This window comes from Helianthus annuus, chromosome 3 (assembly GCF_002127325.2).
Source record: "Helianthus annuus cultivar XRQ/B chromosome 3, HanXRQr2.0-SUNRISE, whole genome shotgun sequence".
Classification (NCBI taxonomy): Eukaryota; Viridiplantae; Streptophyta; class Magnoliopsida; order Asterales; family Asteraceae; genus Helianthus; species Helianthus annuus.
Window position 1 is genome coordinate 129,776,887 of NC_035435.2, and position 27,943 is coordinate 129,804,829.

The window sequence follows — 27,943 nt, forward strand, 5'->3', positions numbered from 1 at the left end:
TACGAACACATGAGGGTTTTCGGTTGCCTTGCATATTACAGGAACACAGAAACAAATGGTGATAAATTCGAACCAAGAGGTAGAGTGGGGGTGTTCTTGGGCTACCCACCAGGCACGAAAGGATACAAGGTATTTGATGCTCAACACAATAAAATTGTTGTATCACGAGATGTGAAATTTTTTGAAAAGGTGTTTCCCGTTGCAAAAGTAAACATAAGGGAAGATAATGAGAAAATATTTGAATTTCCCAAGCATTGGAATGATGAACAATCAAATGATGAAGAAATTGGTCCTCAACCAATCAATAAGCAGATGAGGCCAAATGAGGTAACCTTGGGCCAGCAAAACCAATCTGCCCCTGAGGGGGAGCCACTAGAAACCGAAAGCCCAAGTGTAAATACTCTACCAGCCCAAACAGAACACTCAAGTACTGAAAGCCCAGAATCGCTAGATGAGCCCTTATCAGAAAACATTGGGCCGTTAACGGAAGGCCCAACGCCACAAGAAGATGGTCAAAATATTTTTGTTGATTCAGAAATTATTGGGCCCACATCAGAGAATGTTGAACAATCAAAACGAACAAGGTCTCGACCGAAACATCTCAATGATTATGAAGTCCAACTCCCCCCATCTATAGACCATGAGCAATCCACTTCCAATCAAATGTTCTCAACGGTACATCCTTTAGCACATTTTATTTCCTATGATAAATTTACTAACACTCATAAAGCGTTCTTGACGGCCATTACCTTAAATAATGAGCCAAAACACTATAAGCAGGTTGTGCAAGATCCAAGATGGAGAGAGGCAATGAAGAATGAAATCAACGCCCTTCAAGCAAATGAAACTTGGTCTCTTGAAAAATTACCAAACAGGAAGCGTGCTATAGATTCGAAGTGGGTATATAAAATCAAATACAAACCAAACGGGGAGGTAGAAAGATACAAGGCATGCCTTGTAGCCAAAGGTTTCACCCAAATGGAAGGCATAGACTTCCATGAAACCTTTGCGCCAGTGGCAAAACTTGTGACTGTTCGAACGCTTTTAGCCGTGGCTGTAAAAAAGGGGTGGCACATCAACCAACTTGATGTCAACAACGCCTTTCTACACGGAGATCTACACGAAGATGTCTACATGAAAATACCCCAAGGATTTGGAAAACCGGATGATGATAGAGTTTGTAAGCTCAAGAAATCGCTATATGGGCTTAAACAAGCGTCACGGAATTAGTATAAAAAATTCACCACTTCCTTGCTTGATTTCGGTTTTAAACAAACCGGAGCCGACCCTTCTCTGTTCATTTTTAAGGAACATGATATTTTTGTTGCTGCGCTTATTTATGTTGATGATGTTATCATCATGGGTAACGACTCAAACAAGATTAAGAACACAAAGGTTTTCCTTAGCAACAAATTCAGTATCAAAGATCTCGGTCCACTAAAATTTTTTCTTGGCATAGAAGTGGCTCGGATAAACGAAGGCTTGGTTCTAAGTCAACGTAAATACATCCTTGACATTCTAGAAGACACAGGTATGACGGGTTGCCGTCCAAGCCCATTTCTAATGGAACAAAACTTAAAGTTGGATAAATGTGAGGAAGAACAACGGTTTGATGGCCAACAATACCGAAGACTTGTTGGAAGACTTCTATACTTGCAGGCCACACGACCCGACGTTACCTTCGCTGTAAATGTTTTGAGTCAGTTTGTCAGTGACCCAAGACAAAGCCACATGGAAGCCGCTAATCGGGTCCTTCGGCACCTTAAAGCCACTCCGGGACAAGGTATTCTTCTCCCGAAAGCAGGTGGAACTAACCTCACTGTTTATAGTGATTCCGATTGGTTGGGGTGCCCATTTAAGAGAACATCAAGGACTGGTTATATACTTCTATTGGGTGGGGCTCCTGTCTCATGGAAATCGAAGAAACAATCTGAAGCCGAATACCGGGCTATGGCAACCGCAGTCAGCGAGACACTTTGGATGAGATTTTTGTATGTACATTTATTGGGTTTCATATTCTTTACTTTGTTTAAAATTGAATGGTTTGAAGATGCATGCCAAGTGTTTGATGAAATGCTTCAATAAAATTGACTTTTATTACCCATTTTTTTACAATATAAGTGGATGTTTAGTTGTTCAGTACTTCAAATTATCACAACTGACTATGTTTTTTCTGAACTTTATTTCAAAGTGGTTAAAGAGGTTTGTAACTATTTGCTCTATTTTCCAATCGTATCTAACGGTCTGTTTTCGATGGTCTTAAACATTAAATTCATAACTTATGACATAATCTTGAATTTTAATAGTTCTATGTGCTGAATTATTTTTGAGAAATTTTTTTTTTTTTTTGATGATTTTGTTACGTTAAGAGGAGAAACAACTATAATTAAGGATGAAGATAGCATTAAGAGAAATGTGTAACTTTGTGATATTGGCTGATTGGTGTGAAATGTGTTCAGCTAGATGGATCCATGACTATGGCTGCTAGAGAAGCTTCGATTACCATATTTGCCCCAAAGTTGATTTTAGACATTTGTATTTGTTTAAGTACTTTTTCAGTTTTTTTAATCTCAAAACACTACACAATATTCATAAAACAAAACTTATCTATGCCACGTGTCACCTCCACAAACCCCCTCTTTCCTTCCATGTGATGTGTCATTTTGTGAGAATTCTGTTTTATTTTTATAAATCCTAAAGTCAAATCTCCATATCACGTGTGTTTGGCGGCCAATATTGGATTCAAATTTGGATTCCCGCTCCACACCCCGTTTCATAACCTGCTCCAAAAAAGTTAATACAGAACCATATAAACACTTCTTCTTTTTCACGAAGCCCTAATCCTACTACGCAGTTCTCCCACACCCATACCTAAATCTATTCCATCATTCAACGATTTTTTGTTTGGATCTTGAAGTTTAGGTAAGCTTTCTCCCGTTGGTGAACTAAATGATGAGACTCAGCAAACCCTAGAGATCTCATCGTCGCTGTTCAAAATGATGAACAGATTCACCAGGTTAGGAATCCTACTTTCATATGTGTTCTTTTTTTGTCATGTTGTTTATTAACACAAAATTGAATTTATAGGGTTCGTATGTGGGGTAATCGATGAGGATGTTTCGAATAGAGCAATGGAATATCCATGAAACTGACTTTACCACTAGATTACTCCCAGTCCGTGAATAATCTTCTGACTGTCTTGACTGAAATGCGATTCATATTTCAGATTTTGGCATGTATACTCGATTTTGTTGATTCGTATTTTATTTGCTTTTTCTCTGATCCGCAATCAAGGTTAGTAGACGTTCTGAGTTCCTATGTTTTATATCTATACGTTGGTTGTATGTACATTTATTGGGTTTCATATTCTTTACTTTGTTTAAAATTGAATGGTTTGAAGATGCATGCCAAGTGTTTGATGAAATGCTTCAATAAAATTGACTTTTATTACCCATTTTTTTACAATATAAGTGGATGTTTAGTTGTTCAGTACTTCAAATTATCACAACTGACTATGTTTTTTCTGAACTTTATTTCAAAGTGGTTAAAGAGGTTCGTAACTATTTGCTCTATTTTCCAATCGTATCTAACGGTCTGTTTTCGATGGTCTTAAACATTAAATTCATAACTTATGTCATAATCTTGAATTTTAATAGTTCTATGTGCTGAATTATTTTTGAGAATTTTTAATTTTTTTTGATGATTTTGTTACGTTAAGAGGAGAAACAACTATAGTTAAGGATAAAGATAGCATTAAGAGAAATGTGTAACTTTGTGATATTGGCTGATTGGTGTAAAATGTGTTCAGCTAGATGGATCCATGACTATGGCTGTTAGAGAAGCTTCGATTACCATATTTGCCCCAAAGTTGATTTTAGACATTTGTGTTTGTTTAAGTACTTTTTCAGATTTTTTTAATCTCAAAACACTACACAATATTCATAAATAAACTGTAGCACAGTGGTAAGCAATCCTGAAGTAGAGGTTTTTGGACCAATCCACATGTGTAAACTTATTGATCTTTTTGTGTGCTATGTTATGTTTCTTAAACATGATTTTCGATGGTTTTTTTTTGTTTTGTTTTCATCTTTTTTTATTAGTTCAAGATATGATTCATTGGTGAATTATCAAAATTAACGGTCTGGTTGTTTAATGATGTAGATTGAAGCCAACTATGAGTTTAGTAACAAAATCAAATTTCAATTTCATGTTTATCAAATGATCATCATCAGTTATGGAGGTATGCATTCTCTAATCTCTATTGATCTTTAACTTTTACTTCAGTTTTAGGAAAAAAAATAGAAAATAAATTGGAAGAACTGAAATTGTGCTTAGCAGTGGTCGGAGACGAAGAGATGATGATAATGATGGTTTCCAGTGACCGAACGGCCGGAATGAAAGCGGTGGTGATGGTCGATAGTGGTGGTTGCGGTTGGTCGATAATGATTTTTTTTTAATTAATATTTTGTGGATTGTTTACCAAAACTGGAAGGAGGTTTGTTAAGGTTTTTGTTGATGTGGGTTGTCTAAAAAAAGCCACAAAATTGGGTTACTTTTGGTTTAAATATTTCCTTGGGTTTAAATAAAAGGGTTTTAATAAACATAATCCTTGTGGCTATGGCTAACAATCGAAATTTTATAACCTTTTTTGGTGGCCGGTTGTTAAAGGTAAAAAAGCTAACATTATGTGAGAATTCATAAATAAAGACTTTTGAGATATTTTTGGTCGTTCTTTGTTTTGTTTATGATGAAATATTATGTTTTTTTATTAAAGTAATTGGTGGTTGTTTGTGTGTCCGGAACCTTCAAGGAGTTGAAATCAATTTGGTTAAGGACTGAGAAATCTTTTGGTTGTGATAGGTATATGATTACACCATAATGGTCGTAAGTTATTTTAGGATTTAAGATGGAAGAGGCTTCTTGATTCGGATGATGAAAAGGCTGAAGCATATCAACTTATGGGTTTATTGAAGCAACAAGCCATCAATGACAGAAATGATAACTGGAAATGGAAGTTGGGTGGGGCGTGGGTTGAGTTCTCTGTTAGGGGGTGTTTGGCCTAGCTTTTATTTTTGAGCTTATGCTTATATTTTAAAGTAGCTTATGCTTATATTTTAAAGTAGCTTATAGCTTATTTTATATCATTTGCCCTTACACAAAGAAGCTTCTTCAAATAAGCTAAAAAACCATCTTCAAATAAGCTTCTTTAAATTAGCTTATATAAGCTAATAAGCATAAGCTTACAAAGCTAAACCAAACACCAAATTAAGCTTATTTTGTAAAAAAAGCTAAAAAAGCTATAAGCTTTGTTAAAAAAAAGCTAGGCCAAACACCCCCCTAATCAGGTGAGAAAGGATATAGCAACAGACATTCTATCAGCATATCAATCAAGACCAGCTTTTCAAATGAAGCTCTTTAGCCATTCCGAAGGTTAATTGTTTTGTTTGGAGGATTGTGAGCAGCAAGATTTCTATAGCGGAAGCCTTAGCTAGGAGGAGCATTTTGATTGGGGTAGGGAGATGCCCGATGGATTCATTTGGAGTCAACAAACCATATGTTAGTCACCTCTATAATTGCTACAATTATTGTTTTCTGAATTTGAGTTCGTTTTTGATCATTTTTCTTAAAATTTCTATGGGTAAATGAATCTAATTGATTTGGCTTTGGTTGCAGAACTATTATATACAAGGGTCAGTTGAAATTGAATCAGTTGGAGTACTTTCATGCAACGAAAGGTTTACAAGCTACACTTTATAATAATAATAATAATAATAATAATAATAATAATAATAATAATAATAATAATAATAATAATAATAATAATAATAATAATAATAATAATAATAATAATAATATCTTTACATTAAAATGTACCTTTTTTCTTTTTCTTATTCTGCAGAACCACAACCTTATGGTTCAAAACTGTTGAAGTTCTATTATTTCTTGTAGCTGCCTGTTCCAGGGATTAGTGGTGGATTTTATGTTGTTTAATGTCACATGTGATTTTTTGTTGATTGCTGGTACCACTTAGAAATCACTCTAATAAATTTAACTTTACAATATAATTATATTTACTAACTTAACATAAATTTAATTTTACAATGTAGTTATATTTACTAACTTAACTTTAAAATTGTTCCTGCATAAAGGGCATCACAGTTGACCCTTAGCTTGTGATGAAGGTGTAACAACCGTCAATAAAACTCGTAATTAGAATAATAATTATCCAATAAGAAAACCCTAATTGAGACACCCAAGTGATTTGGCATAAACCCTGAAATTTCCGGAACAATCGGAATCAGGATCAGGGCCCCTAAAACTCGAGGGGGGCGTGACAGAAGGTGGTATCAGAGCTAATAATTAATAACTACTGAGCCACTGATCGAGCCACTGATTTAAGCCTATTACGGAATTAAGTATTTGACAAAATACTTAATCCTACTAGTTATCATTCTGTGATTATTTGTTTTATTAACTGACTATTTGTTAGTTACAGTATGGGTAAACAAAAGCTGTCTGCTATCTACCACAAATTAGATATTGCATCTTCTTCTAAAAACCCAGTAAACCTAGAAGAAGGAATCTTTGTCTGCAAGGCAAACTATGAGAATCCTCTTTCCCCAGAGAAAAGGGATTCGATACTTAAAAAGAGCCAGGAGAAAAAGAAACCCCGAACCAAGAGAGTTAGGTTTAACCCAGAAGTCCAAGAATTTGGTAATAGTACACATTGGGAAGATAAAATAGACAAGAAATGGGCAAATCTTTATATGCTAGCTTCTGTAGCAGAAAAGGCAAACCTCTAAATATCTGATAAGTTGGACTAGTAAGCAAAATCACTATCCAGTAAATAAATAAAATCTTAGCATGTTTATTTCTGTTGTCCTCTGTACAAATTAGTATGCAATAAAACTTCAGTGTTTGTTTGTTAAACTTTGTTCCAAAGTTTTAACATTGCATTCTTGTATTTTGCATATATACTATGCAGCATGAATGAGATATCGGAAGCATTCCAGAATCTCAACTTATATCCAGTGCCTATCGAAGTCTTTTACGACTTTACTGGTTACACTGCTGACATAGAAGAACCTGTGGAATTCAAAGCTCCACCGCTGGAAAAAGCCAAACCTAAAAAGAAAAGAAGATACGTAGGGTGGAGGAAAGTACGCCGTAGGAAACCGGCCACTAGGAGACTTCCTAAAATAGAAAATCCTGTAAGTATGAACAAGGGAAAGGAAATAGAAACTGGAGAAAGTTCTAAACCATCAGAAAAGGAAATAGGAATAGATCTTAAGCAAAAAGGAATAGAAATTGGCGAAAGCTCTAAACAGTCTGAGGAAATCACGTTCCAGGACGAAATAGACCGCCTACTGGATAATTGTGATGTTCTAGAGCCTATCAACGATAATCTCTTCTCTTATCCTGCTACAGCCCACTTCCCACTAAACCTAGGACCAGCTATTCCAGACCCACTAGTTCACACCAGACCATTAGGCCAAATGGAGGAATGGTGGACTAATGACTGGCAATTCCAAAATATAGTTAATAGTCCCTATAGTTTTCTCCCACAGTTTGATCCAGAACCTATCCCTAATCCGCCAATGAGCTATGAAAATTTAGCTGAGTTACGTCAGTTTGGTGAAGAACTGATAGGCACCGGGAATAGGATCCGGGAAATGGGGAGCAGATCTCTTGGAAGTACGACGAGAGGGAGCGTCGTACTGAAACTGCCAGTGGACCAAAAGATAGGAAGGGCTGGAAAAAGTTTGTCTGTATTATAACTAATGTAGTAAAACTTTGTAAAATGGGCAATAAAACTTTGTAAGATACGGTGTGTACGGATGCATATACAATATACAATAACAAAATGAAAGTCGAGAAATCGACAATTTTGGTTATGCTTGTATGTTGTGATAAATTATGTGCTCATCTGTGCTAATTTGGTTATTAAGTTAGACACTAACAATTCCTACTAATTAGCAGATGGAAAACGCTAACAATGAACCAATTAATGAAGTAAATCAATCTGAGCAAGAACAGGAAGATCAATATATAACCCGACAAGATATTGAGCACTTTATCGCCCAAGGGATAGCTCATGCTATTCCAGAAATTGTGGCTGTTGTTCAAAAACCTGCCGAACCACAACAATTACATCCTAGTAAACGTACTCTGGAAGATAACGACAGTAACAGCATAAATGGAGGCGGCAATCATAACGATCATGATCCGCAACAAGTCCCACTTCTAAAAAGAATAAAAGCTGCAACATCCGGTTGCACTTACAAAGAATTTCTTGCTTGCAAACCCACTGAATTTGCAGGTAACGAAGGGGCAACTGCAACACTGCGCTGGTTAGAGAAAACCGAAGCAGTAATTGCAATAAGCAAATGTGCCGAAGAGGATCAAGTGATGTATGCATCAAATCTGTTCAAAGAAGGAGCACTAGAATGGTGGAACACGGTCCTCCAGGCAAAAGGAAGAAGGATAGCCTATGCCATGAGTTGGGAAGAATTTAAGAATCTTGTAGAAAGAAAATTCTGTCCCGAATATGAAAAAGATCAAATGGCAAACAAATTCCTAAGTCACCGCATGACAGGGGTAGATTGCCGGGGCTATACTTCGACATTCTTTGAATACGCAAGGGTGGTGCCAACACTGGCTTCGCCAGAACCGGTACTCATTTCCCGTTACATCTGGGGGTTAATTAGTGATATCCGAAACATTGTTAAAGCTGCGAGACCTCGTACCATTGACGATGCTGTAGAATTAGCTAATACCCTAACAGATGAATTGGTGCGCACAAGAGAAGAAGACCGGAAGAAGGAAATAGCTCAGAAGATTACCCAAGGATTTCGTATGGGTAATACCAAGAAAAGAGGAACAGGGCAATCCTCATCACCTCCTTTCTGCAGAAATTGCAAAAAGAAGCATTATGGACAATGCAATATAGTTTGCAATTTTTGCAAGGCAAAAGGACATCGTGAGGAAGACTGCAGGAAGAAAACAAGAATTTGTTATAACTGCAGAGAAAGGGGACATTTTCAATCCGAATTTCCTAAGCTAGCTAAACCAGTAGACAACAAAGCTAAACCAGCTGAAGGAGCAACCAAGAAGAATGTACGCGCATTCCAGCTGACCACTCAAGAGGCCGAACTCATTCCAGATGTGATAGCTGGTACGTTCCTAGTACATGACGTATTTGCAAAAGTATTATTTGACTCTGGTGCGAACCAAAGTTTTATTAATACTTCATTTTGTCAAGCTCTCAAGTTACCTTTAACCACTCTTAGGCAAATTTTCACAGTTGAAACCGCGGAAGGAAATTCTGTGAAAATAGATAAAGTCTGGCAAGAAGGAAAAATAGAACTATTAGGCCATAAATTTTCTGCAAATCTGTTACCAATGAATTTAGCCGGATTCGATGTAGTATTAGGAATGGATTGGTTAATAGCCAACCATGCACGAATCCTATGTGATAAAAATGCAGTAGAAATTCAAACCCCCACAGGAGAAGTAATTTTAATTACTGGAAATAAACCTCGAAAGCCACTGAAATTTATTTCAGTAATGAAATTGGCAAGCTATTCGAGAAAGCAGGAAATGGTGTATATGATTTCAGTAATCATTAACACTAAAGATAAGGAACTTCAGGATATTCCCATAGTCTCAGAATACCCCGACGTTTTTCCAGAAGAATTACCTGGATTACCACCTGATAGAGAAGTAGAATTTAGAATTCATTTAATTCCAGGTACTGCACCAATAGCCAAAGCACCATATAGATTAGCACCTACCGAAATGCTAGAATTGAAAAAGCAATTAGATGAATTATTAAGCAAAGGATTCATACAACCAAGTTCATCCCCTTGGGGTGCACCAGTACTGTTTGTGAAAAAGAAAGATATCAATGAGAATGTGTATCGATTATAGAGAATTGAACAAGGTTACGATTAAGAATCGATACCCATTACCTAGGATTGATGATCTTTTTGATCAATTGCAAGGAGCTAGGTATTTCTCTAAGATAGATTTAAGATCCGGATATCATCAGTTGAAAGTACAAGAAGAAGACATACCTAAAACTGCTTTCAGAACTAGGTATGGTCATTATGAGTTTACAGTCATGCCCTTTGGATTAACAAATGCCCCAGCAGCATTCATGGACATGATGAATCGAATCTGTAAACCATACTTGGATAAATTTGTGATCGTTTTCATCGACGACATACTTATTTATTCCAAAAGCCAAAAAGAACATTGTGAACACTTACACGTTCTCTTAACTTTGTTAAGAAAAGAAAGGCTTTATGCCAAATTCTCGAAATGTGAATTTTGGCTACAAGAAGTACAATTCTTAGGTCATGTGGTAAATCATGAAGGTATCCATGTAGATCCTGCTAAGATAGAAGCAATTACAAAGTGGAAAGTCCCACAAACAGCTATGGAGATAAGAAGTTTTCTAGGCTTAGCTGGATACTATAGACGATTTATCAAAGATTTCTCTAAGATAGCCGTACCTTTAACTAAGTTAACCTGTAAAACTACTAAGTTTGAATGGGGACCTAGACAAGAAGAAGCCTTTAAGATTTTAAAGCATAGATTGACGAATGCACCAATCCTAGCTTTACCAGAAGGAACCGAAGATTTCGAAGTATATTGTGATGCTTCAAAATTAGGATACGGATGTGTGTTAATGCAACGCAAGAAGGTAATTGCGTATGCTTCTAGACAATTGAAAAAGCACGAAGAAAATTATACGACTCATGATCTAGAATTAGGAGCCATAATTTTTGCCCTTAAGATATGGAGACATTATCTGTATGGAAGTAAGTTTACTGTTTATACAGATCATAAGAGTTTAAGATATATATTTGGGCAAAAAAGAGTTAAACATGAGGCAAAGAAGATGGATGGAGATGCTAAGCGATTACGACTGTGATATCCAATATCACGAAGGAAAGGCAAATGTAGTTGCAGATGCCTTAAGTCGTAAGTACCATGAGAAACAGAAACGAGTCCGTGCTCTGAGGTTAAATCTACAAGTAGATGTAATGGAACAAATCAAAGAAGTTCAGAAAACAGCAATCCAAGAGGATGCTGAAGGAATGAAAGGTTATATAAAAGAACTAGAACAAGGAAATGATGGAATTTGGAAATTCCATAAGAAACGAATTTGGGTACCTAAGCGAGGAGAGTTAAGAAATAAGATTTTAGAAGAAGCTCATAAATCTAGGTATACCATGCACCCAGGAAACAATAAAATGTACCAAGATTTAAGGAATAATTTCTGGTGGATAGGAATGAAAAAGGATATAGCCGAATACGTATCCAAGTGTTTAACTTGTTCACAAGTTAAGGCTGAACACCAGAAACCCTCAGGATTACTACAACAGTTAGAAATGCCTGTATGGAAATGAGAACTCATAACAATGGATTTTGTTACTAAGTTACCCAGAACCAGAAAAGGTAATGATGCTATTTGGGTAATTGTCGATCGATTAACCAAGTCAGCTCATTTCTTACCAATGAAAGAAACCTTTAGCATGGAAAGGTTAGCCAAGTTGTATGTAGATGAAGTAGTATCCTTACATGGAGTCCCGCTCTCCATTATATCGGATAGAGATAGTCGTTTTACTTCTCATTTTTGGAAAAGTTTTCAGAAAGCAATGGGAACTCGACTAAATCTAAGTACTGCTTATCATCCACAAACAGACGGACAGAGTGAAAGGACAATACAAACTCTAGAAGACATGCTCTGAGCATGTGTAATTGACTTTGGTGGTAATTGGGATAGCCATTTGCCATTAATTGAATTCTCCTATAACAATGGTTATCATTCAAGCATCGAAGCTGCACCATTCGAAGCACTGTACGGACGTATGTAACACCTCGAATTTTTGTGTCCAATGATGTGTTAACACGTGTCATTTGATTACACGTGGCATTGATATTAAATAAAGGACTAATTTTGACAAACCTTGAATGTATGTAAATTCGAGGGTTATAGATGTCAAGCAAGGGTAAATATACTGTATGGTAACCCTAAATGGTGCTTGTACCTTCAAACGAATGAATCATGGATCGTACGGAAGCGAAACGCGGAAGAAAGTGAGAGATTACAAGCTACAGGGGTTAACTGTGTCAACATGTTTAATTATACCTCTGAGTGACCCTTTAACGCTCCCGAGGCTTTGTAACAGTATTATACGCTCACTAGAATATACTGTATAAATTCCGCGAAGTTCCGTTTTAAAACGAGAAAGTTATGATCGAATTCGTATGAGAAGGGTTAAAAGCGTCAACAGTGAAAGTTAAGGCTTTCCGAATAATTAATAAATTAACCGGGGACTTAATAATGCGGGTAAATAACACAAGGCCCTTAATTGTAATTAACCGAGGGCCAAACCGCAAAGTTACCCCTTCAAACCCGAAAGGTCAGGTTAATAATTACGAAAGATTTCGTTATTAATTACCAGGATTTCGTAATGATTATAAAAGATTTTAAAAACCTGAAAATCAAGCCTCTCGCGACCCGCGTTGTGTTTTGGGTTAAGTTGAGGCGGGCCGCGAGCCACCTCCTTTACGCGCCTGAAGTTTGAATCTCAGGCGACCCGCGTACAAATGCATGGAAACTCCCATGCGGGCCGCATTGGACGCCCAGATGCAGAAAGTTTGTATTTTCTTGCCTTTTGAGCTTGTGAATGATCAAAACGCCAATAAAAGAGGCATGGGCGCCCCCTACTCGACCCATAGCTCTATGGGACACCTGCCCATCATCCATGATCAGTGTAGGGTGTTGTGTGATGATCTTGGGTGCCTTGTTGCACTATAAATAGACATGTTATGCTCATAACTTCAGCACAACTCAAACACTCAACTACTGATCATTCTAAAGCTCTCAAGCATTCCTCTCTGTTCCCTAATCAAGACCCAACTTCTGTAAGTCATTCAAATCCATTTTGGTCTTGTATTTCCATAGATTTAGCTTATAAACCCAACCGTCGTAACTAACGGTTGTTATAGCGATAATTCACAAATGGTCCAGTGAATTGTCGGATCAAAAGTGGTTATGAGTTGGTATTTATGTGGGTAATAAACCTCTAAAAGGGTTCCCTCTGATCACCACTCTAACTATGTCAAATGTCGAGTCAAACATGCACTTAAAAAGTCAACGGAAAGCTATTTTGCCGTTTTATACATAATCTGTAATGTATATGCTATGAAACCTGTTTTGGCACTCATAAAACATGATATTAAGTATATAAACTTGTTTACGCTCGTTTGAATCGACCATTTGCTATATTAACCCGGTTCGGAGCCGAATGTCGCAAAAGTTTGACTTTTGCTTTGACTTCAGTTCTGACCCGTTTTAGTGAGGTATAGATATGCCTTAGGACTCTCTTAGGACCAGGTTACATGGTGGTATAAGCCTCTATGACCGGTCCATGATTTGTCCGAGTCTTTTACGCATTTCCGTTAATCGCCTAAAAGTTGACCGTAACGGCCTTTTTAAAAAATAAAACGAGTATTCGGACACGTGAACGGACCATAACCTTGCTTATTAAATTATAAGCATGTCCTTAAAGTTTCACGTCAATCCGAGGTCTAGAATGAGAGTTATGCTAAATAGCGCATTTATAAGAAACTTTTGTAATAAACGGCGCAATTAGCATAACGCCTATCTAAACCAAGATTTCGTCACCAAAACTTTTACCCACTGTTATAAAATAATATTTTTGGAATTTTAAAGATTTTTAATAATTTTTACCTTGCTCATAACCTGCGGTTATGGCTACGGTTCGGTAAATACCGAATATGCCCTTTTCGGCCAAAACTTGAGTTCTACAAGGTCTTTTGACCCGATTCCAGTTGCTACTGATTTTAAATAATAAATAAAGTATTTTAGACTTTATAAACTGTTCGGGAAACTCAGATTTCCTGTAGAACTCGAAAAGCCCTTTAAAAGTCTTTAAAATGACCGAAAAGCCCCTACGGGGCATAATATTAACTTAAACTCGTTACGGGCATCACGGAAGGTATCCTACTGATACCACAACCTCTTTAAGGCATATTAACTTAGGAAATAAGCGTAAGACTCTCATGGTTAACCGTTTCGCCTATTGCGCGCACGGTTCGGCTTGTGAAACTAGTTTTCATAAATTAGCCGATACGGGTCAAACTATATTATTTTGACCCCAAAATCCAGAGTGTGAACCTTGAACCCATATAAAACAAGTCTCTGAACTTGTTTGGGGCAGAATCACATTCCATTCTCGGTTTTCGCCTTTTCGCGCGATTAAACCATATTTATATTCCGGAACCAACCGGTCTAGGCTACGGCCAATATAAAGACCCGTTAGGATTCTAAGAGGTTAATTAAAACCTTCGTTCCAGATTAGGAGCCCAGTAAAAGCTATCGGTGATTTAATCAAATTAAGGAATAATACTTGCAAAGGTAAATACTTTTAACTTATTTCCCCTATATGGGCTTGGGATACGGTATAATAATTACCGCTTGATTGAGCATCATATCTTCCATCGCTTAGGTGGTTAATTAAATATTATGATCGGCTCATTTAAACAGTTTTGTTTCTTAAAAGCCTTTGGGGGGGGGGGTTAATGACCGTTGTCCTGGATATCCTTGGCATCATTTTACGAAATGGCCACGACCTCGACATCCCGGTGTAGGCGTACACCCGGTATATATTGTCGACACTTAATTAAAAGACGTAGCCGTTGGTTTCTATACTACGGTTTTACGCAATGTGATGTGTCTATTAATCTTTAACCCGACACGATCCGGGCTACTGAACGCATAAAAGAACATGTAATACGTTCACAAGATTTTAATAATTTTCCCAAGTTATAAAAGAGTTTGTGCCTTGTGCATTCAAATCAATTTTAATAAACATTTTCAAATGTGTCAGTTGAATGTATTTACCAGTGTAAACTGACGTATTTTCCCCAAAAAGATTAAGTGCAGGTACTATACGAAATTGGCTGGTATTAGCTTCCTAAGCATCACGAATAGTCTCGCAAACTCGATGCCGTATCTGAATGAACAATACTTTATTATTATTTTGATCCGCTGTGGATACATTTGACTTCTGTAATATATTTGATATTACCACCAGAGGTTGAAGTATATATTTATCTTTAAAGCTTCCGCTGTGCATTTATACATTTGTGTGGTTTGACTATATTGTTGCCAACTACGTCACGGTAATCCTCCCACTGGGCCCACCGGTGATACACGTGGAAATCGGGGTGTGACAACGTAAGTGCAGAACTCCAGTATGTTGGGCAGAAATCGGAGAAAGTCAATTATCAGGTCCTGAAATTGTACAAGAAACTACTGACAAGATAACTCAGATTAAGGAAAGATTGAAAACGGCTCGAGACCGTCAGAAGAGCTATGCAGACAATCGTCGTAAACCTTTAGAATTCCAAGTAGGAGATAAAGTACTTTTAAAAGTCTCTCCTTGGAAAGGAGTAGTACGATTCGGTAAGAAAGGAAAGCTAAGTCCAAGGTACGTTGGACCATTCCCCGTGATTCAACGAATAGGACCAGTAGCTTATCGTTTACAACTACCAGAAGAATTAGCAGGAGTACATGATGTATTTCATGTATCCAATCTCAAGAAATGTTTATCAGACGAATCCCTGGTAGTCCCTCTTCAAGATGTAGAAGTAAACGAAAAACTAAAATTCATAGAGAAACCATTAGAGATCGAAGATCGAAAAGTCAAATTCCTCAAGCATAAACGACTGGTATTGGTCAAAGTCAAGTGGAATTCAAAGAGAGGACCAGAATACACTTGGGAGCTGGAATCAGAAATGAAGCGAAAATATCCTCATCTATTCCAATAAATCTCGAGGACGAGATTTTTCTTAAGGTGGGGAGGATGTAACAACCGTCAATAAAACTCGTAATTAGAATAATAATTTTCCAATAAGAAAACCCTAATTGAGACACCCAAGTGATTTGGCATAAACCCTGAAATTTCCGGAACAATCGGAATCAGGATCAGGGCCCCTAAAACTCGAGGGGGGCAAACCCTAATTGATAATTATCTAATTTAAATCGTTGCTAGATGCTGATTGGTTGGATTTTTGAGTCATCAAAGCTAAGACCCGAACTCAGCTAGGCTAGGAAATAGGTTGCACCCTTTACGGACCGTAAAGGTTAAGCCTTACGGACCGTAAGCCTACCGGTCAGCCTTACGGACCGTAAGGGTTAGGTCATACGGTCCGTAAGCGAGTCGAATTTCTGGCTATAAATAGCCGACCTTGGCACTTAACTGTTGAAACAAAAGCGACGTAGAATCGCTGTCTGTACGTCGAGTTAGGTCGATTACAGTCCACAACACACACACACGATCACGAGGTGCTGCCGCAATCAGGGTAATAACTCGACCGCTATTACGATTCAACGTCCGATCGATTATAACTATCCAACGATAGTCCGGGTGCTGCTCAAATTGAGCTTGTACTTCGATTATTCGTCGTGATTTCGACTTGAATATTAGAGTGCTGTTCGAATTCGGACTATGCTCTGTTATTCGTTGTGAATCCGACTGAATTATCGAGTATTGCACTGATTAATCGTTGTGAGGGTTTAATCTCGTGAATTGACGTAACTGCTGTATTAGTTACTAACCTGCCTGTGTGTGCATTGTGTTAAATTAGGTTTAATCAAGGCTAATCAGTAGGCTTATATCTTGCTCGTTAATATGCAATGTGAGTCATTCTTCTTTTAAACTGTTTTCTCACAGTTTGTGAGTAAGTTTACAAAACTCCAAGTTATTTTCAAAGGTTATAATTACAGGGATTAAGTCTATGTAATCACCATATTACAGCCGGTATGTGGGGTTTTGTATACATTACTTATTTCCCGTCACACTTGGACAAACGGGTGGCCAAGGGGTGATCTGACCACAGTCACAGACACCATTGGACAAATAGGCTAGCCAATGGATGGTCGAGTGACAAGTACTGTGGGTAGTTGGTTTGATATCAGAAACATTGTAATTCCCCTTAATACTGTAATTTATAACTAACGGGTCGTTTTAGAAAAATAGACTGATTCACTCAGTATTTCCCCGCTGATAAAACCTTTTCCAAACATGTTTCAGGTGATCTGTGTGATCCAGGAAAAGTGCAGTAAAGCACTACAAGCTCAGAAAAGTGGCTCATTGTGAATAAATAAATAAAACATGTTTTGGCAAATAATGATTTCTGTGTGGAATCAACGTATTGTAAATTATGGGAATTTATCCCTAAAAACTTTGTATAATATATTAAACGAGCATTTTACGGTGAAAAGATCCTGTAATAAAAGACTTCCGCTGCCGCATAAATCAGATACCACGGGTACCACTGGACTGCTCGCGGCTCCCGATTCCGTCCAGGGTGGGTCGGGGGTCGTGACAGAAGGTTTAATCCTTTTTCTTTCTCTTTATTAATATTTTCATATGTAACTACTTTTTTATAAAAGAAGATGAGGTTTCTTTCTTTGCACCCTATTGTAATTAATGTAATATTAACCTTTGTTTAATAGGCTTGTGGATGCTTCTTGTAGTCTGCATTAACTTGGAAACAATGGGTGCTACCAGTCAAATTGAGTGTGTTCGATTTACATCATTAGGCGCATACGACGATTATTTACGAGAGTTCTGAGCCGGATACGCCGTTGGTTCGGCTTGGGTGGAATAAGTAGGATCCGAGGTATATGGCGACGATTATAATGGATAGCGCGAAGGTGGTTGTGTTGGATATTCGGTTTCCGACATTGCCGGTTGTGGAGCTGCAGAGGCATCAGGCGAGTGTGAATGCGATTGCGTGGGCGCCGCATAGTTTGTGTCATATTTGTACTGCGGGTGATGATTCACAAGCGCTTATTTGGGATTTGAGTTCTATGGGGCAGTCGGTTGAAGGGGGGTTGGATCCGATTTTGGCGTGTACTACGGGTGCTGAGATTGAACAGTTGCTGTGGTCGTCTTCGCAACCGGATTTGGTTGCCATTGCTTTTGCGTCGAAGCTGCAGATTCTGAGGGTATGATTGTGTTAAAATGTTGGTCTTTTTTGTAATTGTGTTTGGTTGGTTGCATTGATTTTAGGCTGACTTGTAGCCTATATAGATTTGGGAATACACTGACATTTGCATTTGCTTCTTACCCATTTAAATACTTTTAGTTTTTTGGTTGTGATTGTTCAAGAACTAAGCACCTGTGCATAGTGCTGGTCGAATAAAATGTCTTATGTGTCACATATAGGTGTTCTAGGGGCGGCAATTCTTGACACGAGCCACAAACCCGACACAACCTGTTTTAAAAAAAACGTGTCGGGTTCGGGTTGACCCGTATTGAAAACAGGTCCGGGTTTGCGTTGACCCGTTTAACTATTTAGAAAAAAAGGTTTTATATTTTTGTTTTTTCCGTTACATGTTTATATTATACTTTGCAGGGGAGTTTGCATGTTATTCTAAGAAATCATATAAAAAAATTATTTTGTAAATATAATTTTTTTAACACAATCCATAACCCATAACCCGTGAAGCTTACGGGTATATAACCTAGTACCTTTGTATATAAAAGAAAGAAGCTAGGGTCACGTGGACCAATGAGATGCATTCATTGTTTATCTTTCTTTCCTTTAATTTAATTTAATTTAATTTAATTTAATTTAATTTAATATTATGTATCTTTGATTCATTTCCACACCTTTGTATATAAAAACAAAGAAGCTAGTGTCATCTGGACCAATGTGATGCATTCATTGTTTTTCTTTATTTCCTTTAATATTGTGTATAATATGAATAACTATCACAAGCAACCATCATTAATTATATAGTGAAACAAGTAATTGCACGAGACCTAACACTAGGTAGATAATGAATGGAATCAGTTGATAAAGGTTCGATAAATCTTTCAACAACAAAGATATGTGATGAAATTGGCTGCTCTTTTTATTGTTGATGAGAACGTAGGACTCCATTTAGCTCGAGGGTTTTGGGGGGGGGGGTGCCTGAAGAACGTGACTTTGAAGAATCGAGGATTTAGGAAACAAGGTTTGATGGGTTGTTTTTTGATGACCAAGCTTTTCATTAATCTTCTTAATTGAAAATTGCATGGCATTACCACACAAGCATTAAAAATCAGAGATAAAAACACGTTATTAAGGTAACATGATAATTGCGTAAGATTGGAATAGTAAATCAAAGTTGTATGAATTTAGAGAGACAAAAATAGATTAAGTCAACAAAAGAAAAACTTGATTAGTAGTATCCGGTGAAGTTTTTCATATGTATTAGGAATCATATTTATACACGACATTAATTATATAGTATAGATTCACTATATTAAATGAAGCTTACTCAAATAATAGTCTCGTTTAAACTCGTAAGCCTATTCAAGCTCAATAAGTACATCTACTCAGCTCGATAAGTGTAGCTGGTTTAAAAAGAAGTGGAAAGTTACTGTATAAATAAAGTTAACTTACTAAATGTACGATAACATGAAAAAGCAAAAAGTACACGGTGACATTTTTGTAATTATCTGCTTGTAGGGTAATTATCAAAATTATAGAGTAATTTTGATCTTGTAGAGTAATTTTGTAAAATGTTCTTGTAGAATAATTATCAAAATTACAGTAACCCTCCCAATCCCTAAAAACATAACCCCACCCCACCCCCCAAAACTCTAAAAAAACCTAACCTCCCCCCCCTCCCCCCCCAAAAAAAAAAAAAAAAAAAATCTAAAAAAAACTAACCCTCACCCCCCAAAAAGCTAAAAAACACCTACCCCCACCCAAACTAAAAGCTAAAAACTAAACCATAAAGCTAAACCCTATAACTAAATACTAACAAAATTACTCTACATGATCATTTTTACAAAATTACTCTACAAGATCAAAATTACTCTACAGGATCATTTTACAAAATTACTCTACAGGATCATTTGTAGAGTAATTTTGGATTGTATGTTGTTTGATAAACTTGCAGGGTAATTTTTATTCACTTGTAAAGTAATTTTGATTCAGAGTAATTTTGATACATTTGTAGAGTACTTTTGATAATTACCATACAAGAACAAAATTACTCTGAAAGAACATTTTACAAAATTATTCTACAAAAATCAAAATTACTCTACATGATCATTTGTAGAGTAATTTTGATTTGTAGAGTAATTTTGATAGTTATTGGTAATTACAAAAATACCACCGCATTTTTTTGTATTTTCCTTTGATTCATACATTTTGTACGTTAAGTTAAGTTTATTTGTATTTGATTTTTTACCTTGAAAAGAAATCACAAAACAAGCCCTAAATCAAACGCACTCTTCTTCGTTCAGCGACAGATGTAAAACATGGGTAGGCGCCAAATCAAGATCTAACGGGCATTCTTTCATTATCACAATCAATGCATCTTGCTTCCTCCTACCGGATCCGCTGAAACAAACACACACAATCAATGCATCTTCGACCCATATTCTCATCGGAGTAAACTGATCTGCAGAATACACCAATGGATCGGATGCTAAAAGCCGCCAGAGCTTCTGGCTCTCTCAATCTCTCAAATCGCTCTCTCAAGTAACAACAATTATTTAGATTTCCTTCCCTTTTACAATACCCAATTCATTTGGATCTTATTTTCTATTATGTTGAAGAAATTAGCTAAAAAAGACTCATTTTTTATTGTTTGAACCCACATTTTAACCATCAAGATCTATAAAACTCTTCACAGAAATTGTAATTTCTTTGAATTCTTGATAAAAATGTTTTTTTTATTTATTTTTTTTTTATAAACTTTAGGGAAGTGCCAGATGAGGTATACAAAAGTCTGGATGCAGTTGGTGAAGGTGAAAACTGGTGGGAGGTATTTATTAATATTTATTCTTATTATTATTATTATTATTATTTTTTTAATGTTAGGCACTTGTTAATATTTCACAAAATTGTTGTTTTAATTATAATTGGAATATTTTTTAATTGTTGCAGGCAGTTGAGTTGCAGAAGCTGATATTGGCTCATAATGAAATTCAGTTGCTAAAGGAAGACATAAGAAACTTACCATTGTTGTCAGTGTTGAATGTTAGCCACAATAAGCTTTCTCACCTTCCAACTGCTATAGGAGAGTAAGATACTTTACAGCCCGTTAAATTTAACCGTTTATTTTTTTTGTTTGTTATAATGTATTTTATTATGTTCATTGATGACAGGCTTAAATCACTTAAGGCATTAGATGTGTCTAATAATTTGCTGAATGAGATACCCGAAGAAGTTGGATCCGCGACTGCTTTGATAAAGTACGTTTTTTTATTTACTTTTGGCTATAAGTTCATATAAAATTATGAACACGTGGTTTTACAGGTTTGATTGTTCCGGCAACCAAATTAAGGATCTTCCTTGCTCTCTTGGAAACTGTCTAGATTTATCAGATCTCAAGGTTTGGCTGTATAGTGCAACGTGTCTTAAAATTTATGCTTACGAATTACGATTGACATACTATCTTACACTGCAATTTGTGCGTGCTTATAGGCATCAAACAATCGCCTCACCAGTTTGCCAGAAGAACTTAGCAATTGTTCAAAAATGTCAAAGTTAGATGTAGAGGTATCTCAAACTGTTGATACCGGTTCTTCATTTTTTTTTTCTCACATGTTGTCGTTTATGCATATTTGGTAGTGGGCGTAAATCATTAGTTTTTTTTAGGGAAATAAGCTGACAACGCTATCTGAGAAATTGGTTGCATCATGGACTTTTCTCACTGAACTTATTGCAGGCAAGTCACATGCTTTGTTTTCATTTTTTAGCTCACTTGACATGCTCACAGTTCTTTAAGCCGTAATTCTATCATTGATAATGCAGCGAAAAATGCACTTACTGATATCCCGGAGAGTATCGGAAGTCTTTCACGTCTCATTCGCCTTGACTTTCATCAAAACAGTGAGTAGTTCAAGTTCCTTTTTGCCTCGATCTTTTGTACTTTGATCTTATATAGTTAGTTATATTATATCTATATTTGGTGATACGTTCTCCATGTCATTCTGGTGCAGAAATTGCATCGATTCCATCATCAATAAAGGGCTGCTCTTTGTTAGCAGAATTCTACATGGGGTATTTTTCTAATCATGTAGATAAAACTAACATTGTTAGTTTATATTCTTTCTGATGTTTATGCTTACACTTGACCTTTTTTAATATGTAGGAACAACTTTCTGACGTCGTTACCGCCAGAAATAGGAGAACTTACAAATTTAGGGACATTCGATCTTCATTCAAACAAGGTAGAAACATCAAAGTCGAAATATTTTGTAATCAATCCACTCTTCATCGTTGTTCTTTAATTTCCGTGTGCTTATGTTTTATCCGTTATTACAGTTAAAGGAGTTTCCACTGGAGGCATGCAAGTTGAAGCTTTCGGTTTTGGATTTATCTAATAATTCACTGTCTGGGCTTCCCCCTCAGATTGGTAAGGTTGGCATTTTATTATACAAGTAGCGTTTAGTAGAAAACGAGAACTATATCATTTATTAAATTTAATAACTGGTTCCTAATTTAGCATATATTTCTTCATCGGCATCTGTTATGGTTATACATGATGCAACATACGTACTTATTATATCTCTTTAATAAATTTAAGATTCAACTATAATGTTCTTCAAAATCTTGTTACCCTATGCAGTTAATATCGGTGATATATCGGTTTTCGGTCCCCATGTACAATATCGGTGTCAAATATCGGTACCAATATTATTGGCGATATTGACCGATATTTTCCCGATATATCACTAAATTGTTAGTGTTAAATTGCTATATATATAAATTTTGCGCGATATTAAAATTACCGAAATCCCACCGAGATAACCTATATCTCAAATATCGGTCGTTGACGGATATCCGATATTTTACCGCATTAACTGTATATGTTACCTAGGCTTGATGACAACTTTGAGGAAGCTCGTGCTCACTGGCAATCCTATACGGACTCTTAGAAGGTTTGAACAATTGAACCGCCTCTCTGGTTTGTTTGATCTTGTGTGGATTTATGTTCGTGAAGGTAGCTTAATTCAACAATTTTCATGGTTTTTTACGTAGCTCTCTGGTGACGGGACCCACTCCTGCATTGTTGAGGTTTCTTCGAAGTAGACTTCCAGCTGAAGAAGGTACTTGGTTCTTACCGGTTTTAATAAAGCAAAAAAAAAAAAAAAAAAAAAAAAATTATGCTTAATGTATTATGCAGAGAGTGGACCATCTGAAAGTAAAGAAAATGTTATTGCTAGAGCTGCTCGGTTATCTCTTGGTTCAAAGGTTTAATCTTCTTACTGTATTGATTGACTTGGTAACTGTATTTTGATAGGAAAATGAACCATGTTTGTATTTGTAATCACGGTAATGTAGACTAGGGGTGAGCAGAAAACCAAAAAAACTGATTTAACGGAACCGAACGAAAACTGAACTGCACAAAAACCGAACCGAATAACCTAAAAAATCATTTTTTAATGTTTGTTATATATTGATTTAGGAATTATTAATTTTATTCAATTATTCTTGAATGTTAAATATTTATAATAAGAAGATTAACATGTTTATTTATCTTTGAAATGATTTATCCATTGCCTACAAGAAAAAAACAAAATTTAACATAAAAGTTAAATGATTTTCAAAGTATTATAACAGAAAATATCCTAATAAAACTTTGGAGAAACATAAAAATAGATTAGAATTTTAGGTTTATGTAAACAATATTAATTAAAAAGGTTGAATATATCAACTTAAATGTAAACATCTAAGAAAGATTTTTAAATCTTCGATTATACCTTTTATTTTTAAACCTTACGTAACCTGTTCCAAAAACCTAAAAAACCGAACCGAACCATTGCTAAAACCGAAAAAATCGAAACCAAACGGTTTTCAAAAATTGAAAACCGAACACTTCGGTTTCGGTTTCAGGGAACCGAACCGAACCATGCACACCCCTTGTAGACTGGCACCTAATCGTTCTGTATATATGTTACTATGCTTATTTGTCAGGAGCTTTCTTTAGGAGGCCATGGCTTGAGTGACGTTCCACCACAAGTATGGGAGACAACTGATATTACAAAAGCCGATCTCTCAAGGAACTCAATTGAAGATCTACCCGTTCAACTTTCTTCATGTGCTTCCCTTGAGGTTACCTTTTCTTGTTTTCGCATATATTTTGCGTCTTTTAAAAAAATATTGGTAGTATTTTTATAATCAATGTTCTTGCAGACTTTGATTTTATCAAAGAACAAGTTCAAAGAATGGCCAAGTGCAATCCTGGAGTCACTTCATAATCTTGTGTGTTTGAAGCTCGACAATAATCCACTTAGACAGGTAAACAAGATTTTAATATTGCTGTCGTTAACGGTTATTCAGCAATCCACATGCGATTTAAATAATTATCTCGTTTTCCATCGTTTGTAGATTCCGTCGGATGGATTTCAAGCTGCTTCAAAGCTCCAGGTTCTGGATCTAAGTGGCAATGCGGGTTGTTTACCAGAAAATCCTGCGTTTTCTCATTTGATGCAGTTGCAGGAACTATATTTGAGGTGAGGTGTTTTTTTTTTTTTTTTTTTTTTTTTTTTTTTTTACTTTATTTATTTATTTATTTTTTATTTTTATAAATAATTTGCTTTTTGGTCAGATTGAGTCTGTAACTCATGAATTGCTTTTACTGAACAGGAGGATGCAGATTTCAGAGATGAGGGCGGATATAATAAGTTTGCCGAAATTAAGAATTCTTGATATGAGTCAAAATTCCCTTCAGTTGGTTCCCGAGGTGACTTTCTTGTTGGTTAAAGTTACGAGTGTAAACGAGCCGAAGCGCGATTAACCTTGAGCTGGGCTCGCATAACTTCAAAGAGCTCGTGTTCAAGCTCGGCTCGTTTATTATTAATTAGCTGTTTATTTATTATATTAATATTCCTATGAAATTGTTGGAGATGATGGTGGAGATGAGGTGGTGGTGGTGGTGGCTATGATGGCGGTGGTTGGGGGTGTAGAGAGATAGGTGATTGTATTTGTGTGTATATATATATATGTGTGTGTGTGTGTGTTATATTAAAGAGGTGTAAAAAAAAAGAAAAAAGAAAATAAAAATGGAAGATTACCTTTTTACCCCTCATTTAATAGTCAAAGTTAACTTTTTGGATTAAACCGGCATGTTTCAAAAATGTTAGGGATAGAAATGGTACACAAATTGGAAATTTAGTTTGGACTGGCATAAGTGGACAAACCACAAAGACGAAAATGGCTGTTTACTCTTTATTTTATTTGTTAACATAATAAATATATTATTTAGTTGCTATATCGTAATTATATATAATAATATTTATATGTAATTTGTTATACATTATATTATATTATCTTATATAAAAATTATTATATTTATATAACAACTTCACTCTAATAAATTGAATGCTTGTTGCAGGGTTTAAAAAATGCTACATCTCTTCAGGAGCTTCGTCTTTCAGACAATAACATTAGCACACTTCCTCCTGAACTGGTTTGTACACAACTTTTACTTGTTTCCAAGGTTCTTAAATCTTAATTTGTGCACAAAATAAGATCTGTTTCGGTCGGTTATGAAACCCTTTTCGAGTTCAAAGGTTTTTAATTTGTGCACCAAATTCGTTGTCCTTTTAGCAGAGAGAATTCTAATGTTGAAAGTTGGTTTTTGCAGGGTTTACTAGAACCGAGTCTTCAAGTGCTACAACTTGATGGGAACCCTTTGAGAAGGTATGCAGTATGCTGTATCTTTTATATCTATGCCCGATCCGTAAAAATGCCAACTTTTTACAATTTTTGCAGCATACGAAGAACAATTCTTGATCGAGGAACCAAAGCTGTATTAATGTACCTGAAGGATAAAATACCCTACTAGGAGTACAAAACATGTTCATTGATATAGATTCTAGGAAAACTATATTATTTGATGTTGTGTGTGTTTGTATTTGTGTGTATTTTCTTTTCCTTTTATTGTCAATATAATGCTAAACTTATTGTTGCTTGGTCTTTGTGATTTTCTTATCATACAATGTTTTCATCATTGTTACAAAGATCAACCGGAGACCGGTTATCGTTAGAGGTGTAAACGAGCCGAGCTTGCTTAAGCCCGGGCTTAGCTTGTTTAACTTAAGATATGTCTAGGTTGAGCTCCAATTTAGGCTCGAGTTTGTTTAAGCTCGACAGGAAGCTGATCTATCAATGCATCGACCGTTTTTTTGGTACAAAGCAAATTACTTATTGTACAACAAATTACAAATCATATCACAAATACAATGAAATTATGAAACTGAACAATGACTGTTAGAATGATTTATCATTCAGCAAATTCAGGAACTGGAATGTCTTCTTCATCAGGTGATTGCAAAGCCCATTCACCATTTTCATCCATAACCATACCTTTGTTTTTCTCGATCCACCATGACTCCGGTATCAAGTACTCGTCTTTCAAGAACGCACTCGATTTATTCACCAACGCCAAGCTCCTCGGAACCTTCAACTTGAACTCACCGTCTTCCCCGTTCCACCCCGCCACCACGTGCAACATCCCCTGCAAATTGTGCCAGTCTCCGGTGTTAGTTGATCGCTTTAAGTTCCCGGATTTTCTCGAATCGATTTCAAATTGAACCCCGGAGTCCACGTACCCCAACAACTTGCTTGGGTAAAGCGGTATGAGGTCGATCTTGTTCCTTATGTGTAGAAGTTTAACATTCGGGAATTGATTGAGACGATTATTGAATGCTCGGTTACCCACTTGTGGTGAACCAAACACGAAAGCTGTAACCGGGACGTTTGTGATACCGTTTTCCGCTAGATCAAAGGCGGATAGCGTCGCTAAACTTGCACCAAGGCTGTGTCCGGTGACAATTATGCTAACTTCTTCATTTTTGTATTTTTCCACCAACTGTTTAATACTTGCCAACACTTGTGTTCTTGCACTTACTTTTGTGAAAGACGAATTCGGATTATAAGAAGTGTAAATCGTTAACCAACCCCGCATAACCTTTGGTTTACCTCTAACTTCATCGTTACCTCCAACTTCATCGTTATCATCATCGCTATCGCTACTGCTGCCACCAACGTCGGTGGTTTCAGTTGTTGGAGGCTTAAACGTTTTCTGTCGTAACAATGATTCAGCAGACACTGAGCTCGCTCCATAAACATTAATCCACTCCAAATCCCGTTGGGTTCCCCTCCACACGAGGTAGATCTCTCGCCTGCCTAACGCTTTACTAACCTCATCGGTTGTAGTTGCAATATACCCAATCCAGTTAGACTCACGGTCCCATGCTTCACGAGAGAGGGAATGAAGGAAGAAGGCTGCAGGAATGCTGATTTTGGCGGTACCATAGATGAAATAGGCGACTTGGTAATCGGATGGGGACGGTCTGAGCTTGACTTTGTGGAAGAATGATCTCTTGCCGTAGCGGCTGCTGCCAGCGTACTTGGAGTTGCTGTCGTTGTTGAAGGCGTCGTAGGTGGCTTGGCAGAAGTCGCCGCAGCGCAGGATGAGCGTTCGAAGATTGATGTCGAACGGGTCGAGAAGGCCTTCCCAGTTCTTGCTTCCTATGAGCTCTAGCCATGGAGTTTCGGATTGAGTGGTGATATCCATTGCAGAATGAGTGGTAGTATGCAATATGCATGTGTTTTTATGTAGGAAACATTATTTCACGTGGTCAAAAAAATCTATTACCTTATCTAAAGGTGACCACAGTCCACAAATAGGTAAGTAAAACAGATAAGGCGTTTTGTTATATACTCCGGGGTGTGTGGAGCGTCGAGATGATGTGGCACAGGCTCACCCGATGACATATAGAACGTGTAACGGAAAATTTTTAAACGACACCAATGTTTTTTTTTGTTTTTTATGATTGACACCATTGATTTATTAAAAAGAAAACTACGTATATTTTGC

At 36.6% G+C, this 27,943-nt stretch overlaps 3 protein-coding genes and 1 long non-coding RNA gene across 4 annotated transcripts; 3 read left to right on the forward strand and 1 right to left on the reverse strand.

Moving 5' to 3' along the window:
• The first annotated feature begins 2,757 nt into the window (after nucleotides 1-2,757).
• On the forward strand, nucleotides 2,758-4,992 carry LOC110928045. Its single transcript, XR_002586098.2, has 4 exons — nucleotides 2,758-3,016; nucleotides 3,088-3,294; nucleotides 4,162-4,240; nucleotides 4,339-4,992. It is a non-coding gene; the product is annotated as an uncharacterized LOC110928045 (long non-coding RNA).
• A 12,585-nt stretch (nucleotides 4,993-17,577) lies between these two features.
• Nucleotides 17,578-18,190, forward strand: LOC110928044 (WD repeat-containing protein LWD1-like). The gene has a single exon (XM_022171284.2). The coding sequence runs from the start codon at nucleotides 17,732-17,734 to the stop codon at nucleotides 18,059-18,061; it is 330 nt and encodes a 109-aa protein (XP_022026976.1). The 5' UTR covers nucleotides 17,578-17,731; the 3' UTR covers nucleotides 18,062-18,190.
• Nucleotides 18,191-20,325: 2,135 nt separating this feature from the next.
• On the forward strand, nucleotides 20,326-26,071 carry LOC110929834 (plant intracellular Ras-group-related LRR protein 6). The gene is made up of 21 exons (XM_022173022.2): nucleotides 20,326-20,589; nucleotides 20,812-20,875; nucleotides 20,998-21,134; nucleotides 21,219-21,305; nucleotides 21,370-21,445; nucleotides 21,538-21,612; nucleotides 21,712-21,781; nucleotides 21,868-21,945; nucleotides 22,056-22,116; nucleotides 22,208-22,286; nucleotides 22,381-22,471; nucleotides 22,937-22,997; nucleotides 23,098-23,165; nucleotides 23,243-23,310; nucleotides 24,034-24,171; nucleotides 24,253-24,357; nucleotides 24,448-24,572; nucleotides 24,706-24,802; nucleotides 25,454-25,528; nucleotides 25,706-25,761; nucleotides 25,834-26,071. The coding sequence occupies exons 1-21, from the start codon at nucleotides 20,525-20,527 to the stop codon at nucleotides 25,904-25,906; spliced, it is 1,749 nt and encodes a 582-aa protein (XP_022028714.1). The 5' UTR covers nucleotides 20,326-20,524; the 3' UTR covers nucleotides 25,907-26,071.
• Nucleotides 26,072-26,196: 125 nt separating this feature from the next.
• Nucleotides 26,197-27,664, reverse strand: LOC110929835 (phospholipase A1-IIdelta). Its single transcript, XM_022173024.2, has one exon. It carries the CDS (start codon nucleotides 27,638-27,640, stop codon nucleotides 26,345-26,347), a length of 1,296 nt encoding a protein of 431 aa, XP_022028716.1. The 5' UTR covers nucleotides 27,641-27,664; the 3' UTR covers nucleotides 26,197-26,344.
• Nucleotides 27,665-27,943: the final 279 nt, after the last annotated feature.